At 41.3% G+C, this 16,825-nt stretch overlaps 1 protein-coding gene across 1 annotated transcript in view; it reads left to right on the top strand.

The window, feature by feature from the left end:
- Positions 1 to 16,825, top strand: part of LOC135883987 (glypican-5-like) — a 632,305-nt gene that overhangs the window by 135,823 nt on the left and 479,657 nt on the right. Inside the window, exon 3 of the mRNA XM_065411264.1 lies at positions 10,404 to 11,098. Coding sequence (XP_065267336.1) covers positions 10,404 to 11,098 — 695 coding nt within the window. The remainder of the gene's footprint in view (positions 1 to 10,403; positions 11,099 to 16,825) is intronic.

The following is a 16,825-nucleotide window of genomic DNA, read 5'->3' as shown; positions in this document are numbered from 1 at the left end:
ATATGGCCTGCCAGTGTAAAACTAATAACATACATGACGATTTAACATGAATAAAGAGCTTTCATCCTTCACTCAAGATAGAAAATCAGGCTAAACCTGAAATTAAATTTCCATTTTTTTTTTTTTAGATTTATTGCTGTTAGCAGAAGTTCTGGAAGTCTCAAGTGAGAGCCTGATCTCTTGAGATTTCCAAACGATAGCTATCCATATTCATTTGGATGACACCCCCGTGAACCTGGGTAGACTGATTTACATCAAGGAGATTTAAATCATGATTTAAATTGCCAAGTGAAAAGCCTCAATTTAAATAATTGATTTTAATCAACTTTTCCATTTGCACTTCAGTTATTTTCTACAGGAAGATGCATTCTCATTGGTTGATATAACCATTAAATCATTGATTTACAACTAAATAGAGCTTTTACACTAGATTTGGTACAACTTTTTGCTACCCAGGAGGATACACTATAACTATATACATTTATTTAAGCAATTATGGAGCTTAATATTTTCAGATTCTTATTAATTGTACATTTTTATTATGCTAGAAAAAGATGAATGATATATTGCTTATTTACTACATATTTAACTTTTTGCTCATGATTTGTGTCAAGCTTCATTAGGATGGTAACTGGAATTTGCACATAACAGCATATAAAATTTATTTTAATAAAACAAAACAGCCCCTAATACAGTATGTGACCTGTTGTGCCATATTCATAAAGCTTGACCACAAAAGTTACATGTTTGTCCCTTGATTCTTCCTTTCTGTAGAAAAGCAGCCTTTAACTCAAAGGTTGTGATAAAGACTCATGAATTCAGAATATTTATTATTTGAATGTTTTAAGAGATTATAATAAGTTTAGACCTTAGCATATTTTGTATTAAATTCAGATTTAATTTAAAGATGTTTATGTTTTAAAAGAAAAGCATGTTATAATATAAATAACAAAATACAATAATCTGATTTTAAAAACCCAAGATTTTTTTTTAAAATGTCAAAAAAATCATAGATTTTTGTCTACCCTGCTGTGAACCAAATCGAACATCCAAACTTCAAGAGGTTGGCTCGTCCTTTTATTCTTATCAGTAATTATCATTGCCAGACAACAGAGGGTTGTAGGTGTAACTCCACTAACTGAATTTGTCTTGCATGTATAAAGTGCTGTGTAAAATTGAGAACAAAATTTTGACTTGTAATCCTGTTGCTGAAGGATGTCTAGATGTTGTACTGTAACTTAGCAAACCTTGTAAGGATCACAGAGAAAGCTTGAAGGACCTAAAAGAATTCAAAAGCACCTATTCTACATATTGTGGTTTCTGTCAGCTTGCAGCTTTGTAATCAGTGCAAGGAGTCAAAGGCTAAAAAGCCAAATATTAGTGTGGCTTTAAGAGACTATATTAGAGCTAAACAAATAACAGTGCTACTTGAATTTGTCATGTTTGCTTCCTTATGCTACACTGTATGTACATTTTACATTTATAAGTATTTCTGTATTCTGTTGTTGCTTGTATTTTTGTTTCTGATGGCTACTAAATGTGCTTACTAGAGTTAATATCATGGCTTGGTTGTTAAAAGGATTTTTTTTTTAAATAACTTTGCCTAAATGCAACATCTGTTCAGTTAATGCATCGTATAATGAATTATTAGTGTTGTGGAGAGCGCCATGCACTGAAACACTGATATATCAATTTAAAAATAACATGAGAAATCACAACAATGGGTCAGATCCCCAGCCTGAGTAAATCACCATAGGTCCATTGTTTTTAGTGGTGCAATACTGATTTATACCAAATGGGGATCTGGCTCAATTTGTGTAAATGATATATTTTTTTACATCGTTACTGAGGGCCCAATTGCCCCCTTCCACAGGAAACTCACAGAAGAGGGTTAGGGTGTTCTCTGGAAGGTGTTAGCTCTGCAGTGAAGGGTGGGTTGGTACACATTTCCTGAATCTGCCTCAGCCATCCTGTGCAGATTCCAGGACTGGCAAGCATGTTCTGCACAAACAGCTGAATCCCTACAGCTCCCTTTGTACTTGAAGACTAAACAGAGATCCCAAGATATGTGGACCTGATTCTGATCTTGCCGTGGAATAAATCAGTAGTAGCGGCACTAGAGTGAATGGAGTTACACCAGCGTACAGCTGGCTTGAGATCAGAGTCAGACCTACTCTTACTGCATTTGATGTGTGGAATCTACCCTAGTGCAGAGGACCCATGTGAGGTCCTTTGCATGTCTTAAATAGTGAATTTCCTTCTATCAGAAGTAATGCATCACTCTAGAATGCAGTGTTTATTGCTACTGGGCCCCCGGGACGGACCCGCCTCTCCTGGTGCTGCATGCTGCTGAGGCCACAAGTGGGGGGGCATGCAGGGTCACATGCCATCCTCCCCAGATTTCTGCCAGGGTTCACACCGATATGTGGCCAACAGCAGCCTTTCAACACGGTGCGGGAGGGAAGGGACGGGAGCTGATTCTGACCACAGGGGGGAAAGGGATGACCTGGCCCGTGTCTTTGCAGAACTCATCTCTTTCCCCCCACTCTGTGACTGGAAGCAGCTTATCCCTTCCTGCCCGCACAGTGTCAAAAGGCAGCTAACACCTCCAGGCTGCTGCTGACCACTGACTATAGCGCAGGCAGGAAGGAGTTAAGCCCTAAGGGTGCATTGTGCACCAGGGCCAGGGGAACCTGACTGCAGGGGCTTCAGCAAACTCTGCCAAGAGGTGGTTCAGCAGGGGAGGGTGCCTAGGAGATGGAGCAGACCAGGGCAGGCAGGGGAAGAGGGTGCTAAGTAGGGGGCTGCCGTGGAGCCTGCAGGTTTGGGGTGTGAACAGGCTGGAAATAGCTTCCCTGCCACCACTCCAGAGCTTAGCTGAGGGGCAGAGAGGCTTCCCCGTGCCAGCGCTGTGCAGGGCTTTGGCACATGCAGGGCTCAATCCTCCTGGCCAGCGCCCCGGGTGGGAGGATCTTGGGCTTTCCCGGGGCATCGGCCCAGCCAGAGGCAAAGGGGGAAGGAAGGAGCCTGCCAGCCAGGTTGTTGGTGAGTTGAGCACTCCGACCAGGGGCTGGTTCTCTGCACAGCTCTGGGAGAGGGACGCGCCCTGGCAGGGGGGATATGTAGGAGCAGCAGGGCTGGAGGTGGAGAAGGGACAAAGCAGGGAGATGACAGCGAGAGGGGGAACACGTAAAAGGCTGGGTGGGCAGCAGAGTTGATACATAACTGGCTGCCGCCTGGCGCCTGCCCACACTCACCAGCCACCGCAGCTCCCTGCACGCAGCCGGCATCAGCCAAAACCAGGATGGGGGTTGGGGCCCTGCTGGCCGAGAGCTAACATGCAGAGTGGGCTGAGCTAATGGACCAGCAGGGGGAGCAGCTGGCCTTGTGCGCTGCATCTTCACCCTGCCACCAGTCTTGCACACTCACCCCCATCGTCGACCACTGGACCCCCCACTCACCGCTGGTGGGTGGGCAGCTGGCGAGCAGGGATCTAGCCAGCAGCAGGACTGCCACAACTGATTGGGGGTGGAGAGACAGCAAATACGTGACAATTTGACTGTTTTTAAAAAAAAGTCAGGACACCTGCAGGAAGGCTTAAATATGGGACTGTCCCTTTAAAATCGGGACATCTGGTCACCCTAGTATGCAGTGTAGTTGCAGCCATGTCAGTTCCAGGATATTAGAGAGACAAGGTGGGTGAGGGTAATGTGTGGCTTGAAAGCTTGTCTCTCTCACCAACTGAAGCTGACCCATAAAAGATATTACCTCACCCACCTTGTCCCTTTGAGTGAAAGTTTGTTCTTTTTTTGTGCATCAAGCATTATTTCTTATTGTGCATTAGCACTGAGAACCAGCAGAGAACCCTAGAGTACAAAATAATCAGCTGCTCAGCATTGAGTTTCTATACCTACAGTGCACAAGCAGAGACAGTCTGGAATCTGTAATGACTTGGCTGATCTCCAGAAGCTAATTTTAAAGGACCAGCAGTTCAGATGGGAAGTTTCCAGAGGTGAGCTGTGTTTGATCAGCTGTGTTGGGCCATCACAGACACAACGTCAACCCCACTGTCAAGTACACTCTGAGCATGATAAACAACTTGAGCAAAACTCTCCCCATGGAAGATGTCATTGCTTGGCTTTCATTAAATAGTCACCAGTGAGCTCATATAGTTTTAAAATTCAAAAGTTGGCTGAAAACATCCTGAGTTTCACATTTCACATGGGCTCAAATTGAAATGGGCAGGTAATGAACCTGAAAATAAAGCTAATTTCCCCTGCATATTTTAGAATGAGAGATAGGCCCAAGATATGAAATTTGAGTCAATTTGAATGTCCCCCAAATTCAGGGGCAGTCCATTCCAGGAGTTTGCTTTAGGCTCGTCTCTTGTCATAATAGAAACGACTTGTAAAATTGTGTTGAAATAGACATTGCTGTTAAAGAGCTGGATCCAAAGCCTGACAGTGTCCGTCTTTCTGTTGACTTGAATGAGCTTTGGATCAGGCTTAAAATGATCTTTTGCAAATCTATAAATGTCTCCAACACTTTCTATTAGACTCCACAAATGAGCACCCGCTGTTTCAGATATGGGGAAAGCTTTGTAGTAATTTTTAAACGTCATACAACATATTCCACAAAGTGAATTAAAAGTATATAATTAAAAACTTTTCAAACAAGATGGTCAGCTTGCTTCCTTTGTACAATCCAAGTGGAAACTGTCCATTGTTACAGAACTCATTCAACTGCATGAGGCCCCATTATTCTTAATTAGAGGGTTACGGCTATTCAGCCAATCTAGTGCTTTCATAGTGTTTTATAACAATGGAAAAAAGCATGCAGATTTCCTTCCTTCAAGATTGTTGAGTGCCTAAAAGTGACAGTTTTCATTTTTTTTTTTTTTGGTGATTGAATCAAATGTCATTTAATATACTTACAGCCCTTCACCGCAAATCTAAAGTGAACAAAAATATTCTTTTCATACTGTGAACTTGGCACATTTCAGTTCAGTTTCCAGGAGGTGCTATCTACACAATTGACTTTCTTCCCATCACACTAGGAAACAAGTGGCATTGTCAGAAACATTTCTATTTTATTACATTTTAATTTTTGTTTTTATGGAGTGCAGAATTTTCACAATAAAATGATTAGAAACAAAGTGTATTGTCATCTGCTAACAACCTAATGTCCCAATAAAGCTGGTGAAAGCTATTTTACTAGTTGGGACCTTTGGGGCAGGCATTGTCATTTACTGTCTATACAGCGCCTTGTACAATGCGGCCTCTAGTCAACATGGTAATTTCAATGTTAAATAAGCTCAGTTTCAGAAGAATGAGACTGTGTGAACATTAGAAGCAGATTGATAGTCATAGCACAATGTCAACATATTCCACTACTAACCTTGATCATAAACTTACCCTTAAAGTGCAGATTCAGGGGGAGATTTGAGGAGTTACATGCTCAAATCCCATTGACTTTTAATGGGATTTAGATGCCATTTTGCCCTTTCTGACTTTGAAAATCTCCCTCTACTTACTGCTGTCATTTTTCATACACTATTGTTTTAACAGAGGCTTAACCACTTGAGCTACAAAAACTACAACTTAGTCCTAGATATTTTTAAAACAACATTGTTGTGATCTGATAGCATAGTGGGTATGGCCTGGATCATTCAGTGTCTTAGAAATGTGCTTAATTTTAAGCCCATGAGCAGTTCCTTTGACTTGAATGAGCCTGCTTACATGCTTAGTTAAGCACTTGCATAAGAGGTTGCTGGGTCAGTACTTGTGTTGTGAAGTGTCCGTGCTGGATGCTTGATTTTTGGTTTCAGTCCTTTGTTCCTCATGCTGGAAAGGCCAAGGGTATGGTATAGTGGTGAGGGGGCAGGAAAGGTGCTATTTCATTCAACTGTAACTTCTTAAGGATGCCTTAGATTGGCTCTTAAGCATGTCTCATTCAGTCCTGTTTGGAGAATGGTTGCAATACCGGATTAAGGGTTAGATATGTAAAGTGACAATGTGGGAATCTACAGGTGCTGATATGACATGGGAGAACAATCTTTTTTCCCCATACTGCAGATATAAGGATCAATATCATTAATAGAAAAGAACACAAAAAGGGGCCTTAATGCTTTCCACTTTTTCTTTTATTAACATATTTGTTTTGAATGGTTTCAGTCAAATAAAAAGTGTTCAGATTTCCACTAGAATAAAATAAAGCAAACAAAAAACATTAAATAGGGGTGTCTTGGCAAAGAAAATATATTTTATTAGCACAGTGCTATGTAGTTAACTATGTTAGAGTTAAGATTGTGTCAGTATTTCCATTATAAACCCCATTTGCAGAATTTTGTAACATAGCTGTAAAAATCTGCTTCAGGCTGAAACTTGGCAAACCAGGGCTCTGCCTGAGAGCGAACTTTTTCTTTTTAAACCAAATTCTAGCTGGATTCTTAAGTTCTAGAATTTAAAAACAAAACAAAACAAAAAAACCCTTCCATGGTATTAATTGCTGTAATACCATGAAGATGGCTGGAGTGATTCTGATGCAGTTGTTCTCCGGGTTTAAAAAATAGTGGCTAAAAAACTGATTTACACAATGTACTGTGGGACACCTTGAGTTAGCAGCCTAGTTAAATAGTACCCTTTGCTGTCATGAGCATTCAAATCAAATCACTGAGGGAGTAGTAGCACAGGCAGCCATAATACGGAAAGGCACTGTGCAAGCTTTTTCAACGTAGTTCTGCCAATGCATGTTAATCCTGGCCTATGCCATCCCAGCTACGCCTCTGCTGGGCCCCGCTATAAGAGAAAGTGCAGTTTGTTCCAAATGTTACCAGATTACATGGCGCTGCTGTGATGAGGCAATAAACCTGTTAAGGCAAGAGCCTCAGCCCTGGTGTAAAGTGATGTAGGGAAAAGATCAACTATAGATTGTTTTAATTGGATGTAATTTTGTTTCCTTGTTTGTGATGTGCAGCAAACTTCTCCCCAAACCCTTCCCCATCCCCCTCCCAAACATCCGCTAAAAGGCAAGTCAAACAGAGGTTAATATTGATAAAGTAATTGTCAGAGTGGTAGCTGCACCTACATTACTCCACTACTCATCTGCTGTGGCCCTGGTCTACACTGTGTGTGGGGGGGGTGGGGGGGAGGGTCGATCTAAGTTATGCAACTTCAGCTATGTGAATAACGTAGCTGAAGTTGACGTACTTAGATTGTCTTACTGTGGTGCCTTCACCGCGGTGAGTTGACTGCTGCCGCTCCCCCGTCGACTCCGCCTGCGCCTCTTGCGGCGGTGGAGTACAGGAGTCGACGGGAGAGGGCTCGGGGGTTGATTTATCGTGTCTAGACTAGAAACAATAAATCGATTCCTGCTGGATCGATCGCTGCCCACTGATCAGGTGGGTAGTGTAGCCATACCCTAAGAGCAGTTTGTGATTTGATTTTATTCTTTAACCCTCCCCTGAAGTGTTGTTCTGCAAGAAGCAGCACCCTAGTCATTGTGAAATAGAAACTTTAACGTTTACCTTTCAAGCACTCTTTGAGCTACTGCCCAGGCTTATCCAAGGTTGTTTTTTATATGCCAAGCTTTATTCAGTTTTCAGAGTGGAGAGAGGTAAATAGTGGTGTCCTCCAGGGATCTGTACTTGGACCAGTACTATTCAGCATATTCATAAATGATCTGGAAAAAGGGGTCAACAGGGAGGTGGCAAAACTTGCAGATGATACAAAACTACTCAAGATTGTTAAGTTCAAAGCAGACTGTGCAGAGCTACAAAGGGATCTCGCAAAACCTGGTGATTGGGCAACAAAATGGCAGATGAAATTCAATGTTGATAAATGCAAAATAATGCACATTAGAAAACATAATCCCAACTATATATATAAAATGATGGAGTCTAAATTAGCTGTTACCACTCAGAAAGAGATCTTGGGGTATGTCTTCACTACCGGCCGGATTGGCGGGCAGCGATCGATCCAGCGGGGATTGATTTATTGCATCTAGTCTAGATGCGATAAATTGATCCCCGAGCACTCTCCCGTCGACTCCTGTACTCCAGCTCAGCGAGAGGCACAGGCAGAGTCAACGAGGGAGCTGCAGCAGTCAACTCACCGTAGTGAAGACACCGCGGTAAGTAGATCTAAGTACGTCGACTTCAGCTATGTTGTTCACGTAGCTGCCCCCCTAGTGTAGACCAGGCCTTGGAGTCATTGTGGATAGTTCTCTGAAAACATCCACTCAATGAGCAGCATCAGTCAAAAAAGGGAACGGAATGCTGGGAATAATTAAGAAAGGGATAGATAATAAGGCAGAAAATATGATATTGCCTCTATATAAATCCATGGTATGCCCACATCTTGAATACTTGTGCAGACGTGGGTGCCCCATCTCAAAAAAGATATATTGGAATTGGAAAAGGTTCAGAAAAGGGTAACAACAATGATTAGGAGTATGGAACAGCTTCCATATGAGGAGAGATTAATAAGACTGGGACTTTTCAGCTTGGAAAAGAGATGAATAAGGGGGGATATGATAGAGGACTATAAAATCATGACTAGTGTGGAGAAAGTAAATAAGGAAATTTTATTTACTCCTCATAACACAAGAACTAGGGGTCACCAAATGAAATTAATAGGCATCAGGTTTAAAACAAACAAAAGCAAGTATTTCTTCACACAATGCACAGTCAACCTGTGGAACTCCTTGCCAGAGGATGTTGTGAGGGCCAAGACTATAACAGGGTTCCAAAAAGAACTAGATAAATTCATGGAGGATAGGTCCATCAATGGCTGTTAGCCAGGATGGGCAGGGATGGTGTCCCTAGCCTCTGTTTGCCAGAAACTGGGAATGGGAGCAGGGGATGGACTGCTTAATGATTACCTGTTCTAATCATTCCCTCTTGGGCACCAGGCATTGGCCACTGTCAGAAGACAGGATACTGGGCAAGATGGACCTTTGGTCTAACCCAGTATGGCTGTTCTTATGTTCTTATTTAATCTTCATTCTAGAACATATTCACTTTCCACGTCAAAAGTCCAAATCATTACAAGTGTATGTTTTATAAACCTGAATAGTCTTTAGAGGGATGTAAATGGCTTGTTTTTCTGTCTTTTTGATGCATGATTTCAATAGTTCTATGAGGGTAGCAGCTAGATTATGTGAGGTGGGAAGCAATTTAAACACTAGCCCAGGGATCGGCAACCTTTGGCATGCGGCTCGCCAGGGTAAGCACCCTGGTGGGCCGGGCCGGTTTGTTTACCTGCCACGTCCACAGGTTCGGCTGATCACGGCTCCCCCTGGCTGCGGTTCGCCACTCCAGGCCAATGGGGGCGGCGGGAAGCAGCCGCCAGCACGTCCCTCGGCCCGCCCCGCTTCCTGCAGTCCCCATTGGCCTGGAGTGGCGAACCGCGGCCAGTGGGAGCCGTGATCGGCCGAACCTGCGGACGTGGCAGGTAAACAAACCAGCCTGGCCCGGCCCGGCCCGCCAGGGTGCTTACTCTGGCGGGCCGTGTGCCAAAGGTTGCTGATCCGTGCACTAGCCAATGGTTATGTATCAAGGAGTGTATTAGTCACATGGCATAGAGTTCTTAAGTTATTTGTCAAGTCATATCAATATGGTAATATTTGAGAAGTGAAGATGTGGTCTAAGATGGGAGTCTCTATTGACTGAAATATTTGGTCATTTAAGTGATTCTTACTGTCAACTGGGTTTTTTTAGACTTAATATTATAAAGCTTCGTCACTGATTCTGATAATGATACAGACTGCTGAATGACAAGACTGAGAGCAAAGTGTGAAAACAAAGGTACTATGAATTAGTGAACAAGAATATTCCCTCTTATTAAATGCAAATATTATAAAATTGCTTATACTGCATGGTAAAGCAATTATTGTAGAACAGGGTTCTTACAATTGCAGTGCATTTCATCATAAAGCAATCCTACCAGCTTGCCTTACTGTCACATAACAGCAAGACATAGGTTGCATCGAAAGGGTTTTTGCTGATTCAGGAATTTGATGCTTAATTTCTTGGTTCACTTGTACTTGTTACTAGAATGTCAGACTGTTCATTGTAAGCTGGAGATGTGTCATTTATTGGTCAAAAAGAGTGTTGCTTTGGAAATGTGCCAAATGGACCTGCCCACATACAATGGCAGCTACTAATGCGGTGTGGGTTTGCCCTGCCAAGTATTGCCCACGGGCCTGAACCAAAGCCCATTGAAATCAATGGGAATATTTCCATTGACTTCAATTGTCTGCGGATCAGGCACTAAACAGTCAGAATCTGGTAATCTTGTTGGGGCAATCTGCCAGAGTCATATAATTTTATTATCAGTGTCCCTGTGCATCAATAAGTTATAAACTACTTTTCTATCAACCTCTAACATGTCTATGTTTTGCAGAGGCCTTTGAGTCATTGCTTCGCTTTGCAGAGAATCACACAACCTCCCTGTTTGAGACAGCTTACAGAGCCATGGCAAAAGAAGCTGCAGAGCCTGTCAAAGAACTTTTTACAGACCTCTCTCTGTATATTTTGGGTGCTGAGACTACAGTGGAAAATGCAGTTTTACGGTTCTTCGACAGTCTCTTTCCTTTGGTTTACAGTCGACTAATAAATCCTGGAATTATAGATTTATCAGAGGAATATACCGAGTGTCTACGACTAACAAGACAAGACATAAATCCCTTTGGACGTTATTCTAAAGAAGTGGTTACAGAGCTGTCAAAATCTCTTTGGGCAAGTAGGATGCTAAATCAGGCCCTCAATATGGGCATTGAAGTGATAAACACAACTGAACATGCCGCTCTTACAAAGGAATGTAGCAAAGCACTAGTGAAGATGCAGTACTGTCCACATTGCCAAGGACTGACACTAATCAGACCTTGTGTGGGATATTGTCTAAATGTAATGCGAGGCTGTTTGGCCAGTGTGTCAGAACTGGATACTCAATGGAGGGAGTATATCTCCACACTGGAATATCTGACTAATGAAATGGCTGGGTCACATGATCTGGAACTTGCACTTCTGGGAATCAGGAATTCAATCAATGAAGCCATCCTGCATGCACAACTGAATGGGCCACAACTCTCTGCCACGGTAAGTACTCCTTAATTGTTTTGAAGTTCACTTTTTAGCTTTCATTATTTGATGAATAAACATCTGATCATTTGATGTTTTTGCGTCAATTGGCAGTCAATAGTACATGCATATATCACAGATAATTACTATGGGATTCAGTAGTGACTGACTTAAAATGAAATTAAGAAAATCGTAAACTTTCTGTGGAATTTGCTAAATAGAGAATTTAGAGTACTTTACAAATCTGGTCAATGTGTGGTGGGACTTCAGTTGCACATTTGCATGCTAGAACTCCTAGCAACATTTTCAGAAGTTACATACCAACTGAGGACTTTTTAACAAAAAAGACAGGGAGAGTCCAATGTGGGGTATTTAGGAAAGTGGGATCGTGAGTGTAAATATCTCTTTTTGCTAAGAATTCCTAAAAGCACTTTCTTTAGTGCTAAATATCAAGCTATCAGGAGAAAAAGCCCAAGAAAGATGGGGGGGGGGAGAACAGTAACATGATATGATGACAATGAATAGAAAATAGATGGAGAATGAAAGAGTAGTGAGATTATTAAAAACACTATTTAATGTACAACATTTACATGAGTGAAGGCTAAAAATATGCTGATAGTGGATCCATCTTGTATGGCTGGTAGGATTAGGGAGGCAGAACTAGGGTGTTAGAATTACACAATAAATAATGGCAACACATAACTGACAAGCCTTCTGATAAATTGTTGAAAACTGGGCCAGAAATTATTGAAATGACTAATGATGCAGCTGGCTACACTTGTATGAAGTCCAACACCACTGTCAATAAAGAATCATGGCAACTGTGCTCAAAACAGGGTTGAGACTAATCTAGGAAAATTCAAATTGATCCCCTTGACTTAGAAGAAAAGGAAACCATACCGAGGACAAGTGAGAAGGAAATGAGTTGCAGAGTTTTAGAAGGTTAATTCCTGTGCTGAACTAGGCTTACCATATGATTTAGGGGGGAAAATACTTGAGAGACTAAAGAAAGGGGAAGCATAAAGAATGCAATTCCAAACCAGGAAAATTTGTGCCAGATGGACATGCCAGCATGGCAAACCTAACTGTTTATAGTTTAGCGCAATAGTAAAGATATCAAATTCAGCAACATTTTCAATTTTGAACAGATGCTAAGGCAAGACAGTGAGCACAAATGAAAATGTAAAAAAATAAGAATATATTATATGATTAAAACATTTCTTTAATATATACTTAGAGGCATTGTTATGGTCCATGTTGTCTCAGGCTCAAGAATGTTCTTTCTTCAATCATACTTGAATTTGTGGAGACATTTGCTGCTCTGTTTGGCATACAAGGATAAACTCAGAACATTAGGACAAGGTTGTGTGGTTTCATGGAATGATCCATGATGGTGTTTTCATAGGCATCTTGTGCAGTGTGAATGAGCCATGGAACTTCCTTCCATTTGATGATGAGTCCATGGTAGCACCATAGGGCATTGTATGCTTAAAAAGCCCCGACCCATACCCCAGATACTTGAAGAACAAATTATCCATGTTAGAGACCCATTCCACTCCTCCATCCTGATGCTATTGTTCTGATACATTAGAGGTAGATACGGTGATCAAGATAATTTGTATATTTCTATGTATTGTATAAGAGGCGCATCTGGTCGCTAGGAGAATTACAGTACATAGATCAAAATCTCCCCTAAATCAGATCCATACATCAACATTGACTTCCAAGGGGGTAAATGAAAGCAAACTTAGGCTTTCTAACTATTGCAGAAAAAATGACTTGGCACATACATTGCATTTGTTGTAGGAACGATTATATTTTAGCATGCATTTTTATGTCATATTGCATTGCATTCATCAGCACAATAATCAGCATGCTGTAATTTTGACGTTTAATGTTGGGGAGCGGGAAATACACAATGCAGGTGAATATCAGATAATCTAGGGTCTTACCCTGCACCTTGAAGTCAATGAGAATTTTACCTTTGATTTCAGTGGAAGCACAGTTGGGCCTTGAAATGTCTTTCAGGCTGAGAAAGTTTCTGTTAATCCTAATGTGAGTGTCTCATCTGAGTCATACATGATTCCCTTTCATTAAACTTAAACATTTTCCTTCAACTTTCCAGATGACCTCAGCTAGATAACTACATGGAATTCTTTATTCTGCTTTTCAAAGATCTTCTCATTTGCTTTCACTAGGGGAATCTCAGTGTACAAAGAAGGCTGTGTATTCTTTTTCTTTATTATTTCGTAGACTGATCTTTAGGCTAGCAGAAGAAATGTTGTGTTTTGAAGATAAAAAGTATACTGCAGTTCATGTTATCCTCAGTCTTCCACTCATTTTTGTTGTCAGATTTCTGTAGGATAAGATAATATTTCAGTGACAGAGCACATTCTGGTATTTTGAGTAAGCATGCAGTCTGATATTGGTTTAAAACTTTCATGATTAGTTACAGGGGATAACCATTATTTAGAAGACTAAGCCCAATTATGCTCTATTTCCTTTAGTCAGGCTAGCTTCTTTGAAGAAATGGACAAGAGTTCTGGCTACAATTTTAGAACTTCCAGCTGCGTGATGGCTGATTAGAATCCTGGGGCCTGATCCTCCAATACACTCATTCCCCTTTACGCTGCTCTGACAGTATTTGTATCTGTTATATTGATTTATTTGAAACATGCTTTCACATACATACATGAACTTCCCATTCCTTTTTATATCACAATGTAGTGATCATTTCATGTTTAGGCAGTTTATTTTTCAGCTTCAGGAAACAAGGAGATGTAGATCTTTTACGACAGCAATGTCTGTAACAAACACTGTAGTTCATTCAATAGTAAATACTCTAACCATGGAAAACTCAATCCAGAAGCAGAGCGCTACTAGTCACTTTCACTTATCCTAAGCCAGCCTTCATTAATGCACCTTCTCTTTTAGGAAACGTTTACAATTTTTGAAATAGCCCCATGGAGTTTACATGCTAAAAAATAAAGTTTCATATTAGCTGATTGGCTAATTGACAATCAATAATGGAAAGCTGGATATTTTTTACCATGTGGGGAAAGGGTTAAGTAAACCAATAAAGTGCTTACTATACTTTTTACTCAAGAGAAACTTATTTCATATGTGTAAGAAAAAAAATCTATTTTCATGAATGGTGCGTAACTTCCTTAAAACTGGCCTATAGTGATCTGGTCCATTACAGCCAAAAGACTTGTCGGATTCACCTGGATGGCATGTGTGACAGGTCACCATTAAGCTATTAGTACTCTCTTTCTCTTCAGATTCCTACAGAACAGGCAGTGCCATTTGTGCAGTGAGGCTGGCATACACCCAGCTACTTAAACTAATGTGAGTCTGCAATGGGCTGCAGCATCAGCAATCATAATCATTATTTTCTGTTTCATCTGCTGGAATCTAATTGTGTGTCATATTGAAAGGAATGCTGACTGCCTCATGGTGCCAGATATGTAGACCTAGCTTGTTACTCTTGATATCACTTTGAGTGAGGGTTTCCTCTTCTCCCTCCCCCTCCCTTTTGTTTTTGCGATCTAAAGCTAGACACTTTTTTTTTTTAATACATAAAATCAACCTTAGTTGTGTGGTCCAGTCCTTGTATTTCATGCATCAGTAAATTTTTATTATTTCCTGCAAGGTGGAAGAAAGATACCCCTGAACAAAATACTAATTGAGGTGAAGCAGGACTGAAATGCATGCTATCACTGGCACCTGTGGGAACTGTACACGCATTGCTTATCCAGGGATAAGCCAAATTCCCATATTCACTGACAGTAAAAGGTCACTGTCCCTAAAAGATGATGATTAAAGAAATAATGGCTTTCAACAAAGCATTTAAAAGATGCTTTTAGTCCATTCCTATTCAGCAAAGTGCATAAGCACCTGCTTAATTTTAAGCAAGTGCATAGTTATGTTTACTCTAGTGAAACGTAAGCACATGTTTGTGCATTGATGAATGGATGCCACAGTCACTCCTGTATATTCATTTTGGGGTTAGTAATTCTTGGAAATAAATCAAACTAAGGTGGTATTGCAGTTGTTTGTGGGGGGCTGATAGGGGCTTGGTTGTGGAATCCTTCCTCACATTGGTGAACAGTTACTCATACAAATAGATACGTACATTTCATGCCTGCAAATGATGCCACCAGAATGACTCATGAGTAAGTGCTCACCAAGGTGAGTGAGAGTTCTGCAGTTGGGACCAACGAGATTAAAATCTCATGGAACAAATTCATCCCTAGTGCATCTCCATTGATTTAGAATGAATTCGATCTTATGCCTTTTTTGATCTTTCTGCACATCACCTTTGGAGTGTTCAGTTGATATAATATTTTTGGCAGAGAAGAGAATATTTGCTAAAGGCCTATGAACTGAAAGTGTAAAGTAGTAGGGTAGTAGTAATTTAAAGGTTCTCTCCTTTTGGGGTATAAGGAGAACATCAGCATTTGCTTTTCTCTTGAGTCTGCTCACTTTCCTTCCAGATTACCACTACTTATCCTTCTCTCATTTGCAGCTGGGTCTGAATGGAAGGATGGTCCAGTGGTTAGAATACTAGCTTGGGGCTTGGGAAACCCAGGTTCAATTCCTTGTTCCTTCTTAGACTTCCTGTGTGACCTTGGGCAAGCCACTTAGTTTCACTGTGCCTCAGTTCCCCATTTGTAAAAAGGGGATAATAGCACTTAATATCTCACAGGAATGCTGTGAGGATAAATACTATAAGGATTGTGGAGTGCTCAGATACTACAGAGATGGAGACCGTATTGTATAGGTAGATTTTTGCCCAGATGAACATGCTGTGCTTGACCACAGACCCTTGTGTGTGTTTGCTTCCTGTAGAACCACTGTGGAAGAAGGAGGTTGGGATGGGGCTGCCCAGGTGGGTCCTAGGACCAATCACTCATGAACCTCATGGGACCCAGATGGGATCTACCACACGCTGTCTCATACAATAGGATTTTAGGGCTGGGATGGACTTAGGCTACACAGGTTAAGTGCAGCATTTGGACATGGGAGAACTTGCCAGCTGGAGGTTTGACCTGGAGTTCTGAAAGATAGTACTGTCTTTCTCTGTCATTGCTCAAAGTTAATAGAATCTGTGTAGATTACAAACAAAAACAGACATATCCTTCGTCTGCATCCATTCATGTATTGCCCAAGAAAGTATTAACTCTGACCAGGAGTCAGACCCCTCCTGCAGGTGCAGAGTGGTGCATGGTGTGGAGACCATTGGGCCAGGAGAGGTCAGGATTCTGTGGCGTTAAGGCTCCTTGTATTCTTTGTCCCCCACATATGCCCTTGTACAGGGCTAAATGCAATCTGGCCCTTTGAGTATGGCTGGACAGTTTAATGGAGAGTTCTGTTAATATTCAGGAGTTGAAAATAGAAGTAGAAAATATTTGACAGCCTTTAGAAATGTAAAATTTGTCTAGGGCAAAGTTCTGCAGTCTCTACACAGGCAAAACTCCCACTGATCTCAGGCAAAACACCTATTGACTTCAATAGAAGCTTTGCCTGACAGCTTGATCCTGTGTGAATGCTGATAAGTAATGTGTTGTAGCATTCATGAGTCAGGCTGCTGAGCCATGGTGGCTTTTCTGCTCACAATCCAATAAGGTGGGCATTGCAGGCTGGTGGGCTGGCAAGGACTCTGTGTCTCATCGATCTTGGGAAGTATTGAGCTGCTTGCTGTGAATATAATGTTTTCTTAGAGCCCTTGGACACATTTCTGTG

The sequence above is a fragment of the Emys orbicularis genome, chromosome 9 (genome assembly GCF_028017835.1).
Source record: "Emys orbicularis isolate rEmyOrb1 chromosome 9, rEmyOrb1.hap1, whole genome shotgun sequence".
Lineage (NCBI taxonomy): Eukaryota > Metazoa > Chordata > Testudines > Emydidae > Emys > Emys orbicularis.
Note: the sequence above shows the minus strand (reverse complement) of the source record. Positions and strands in the feature narration are given on the sequence as shown.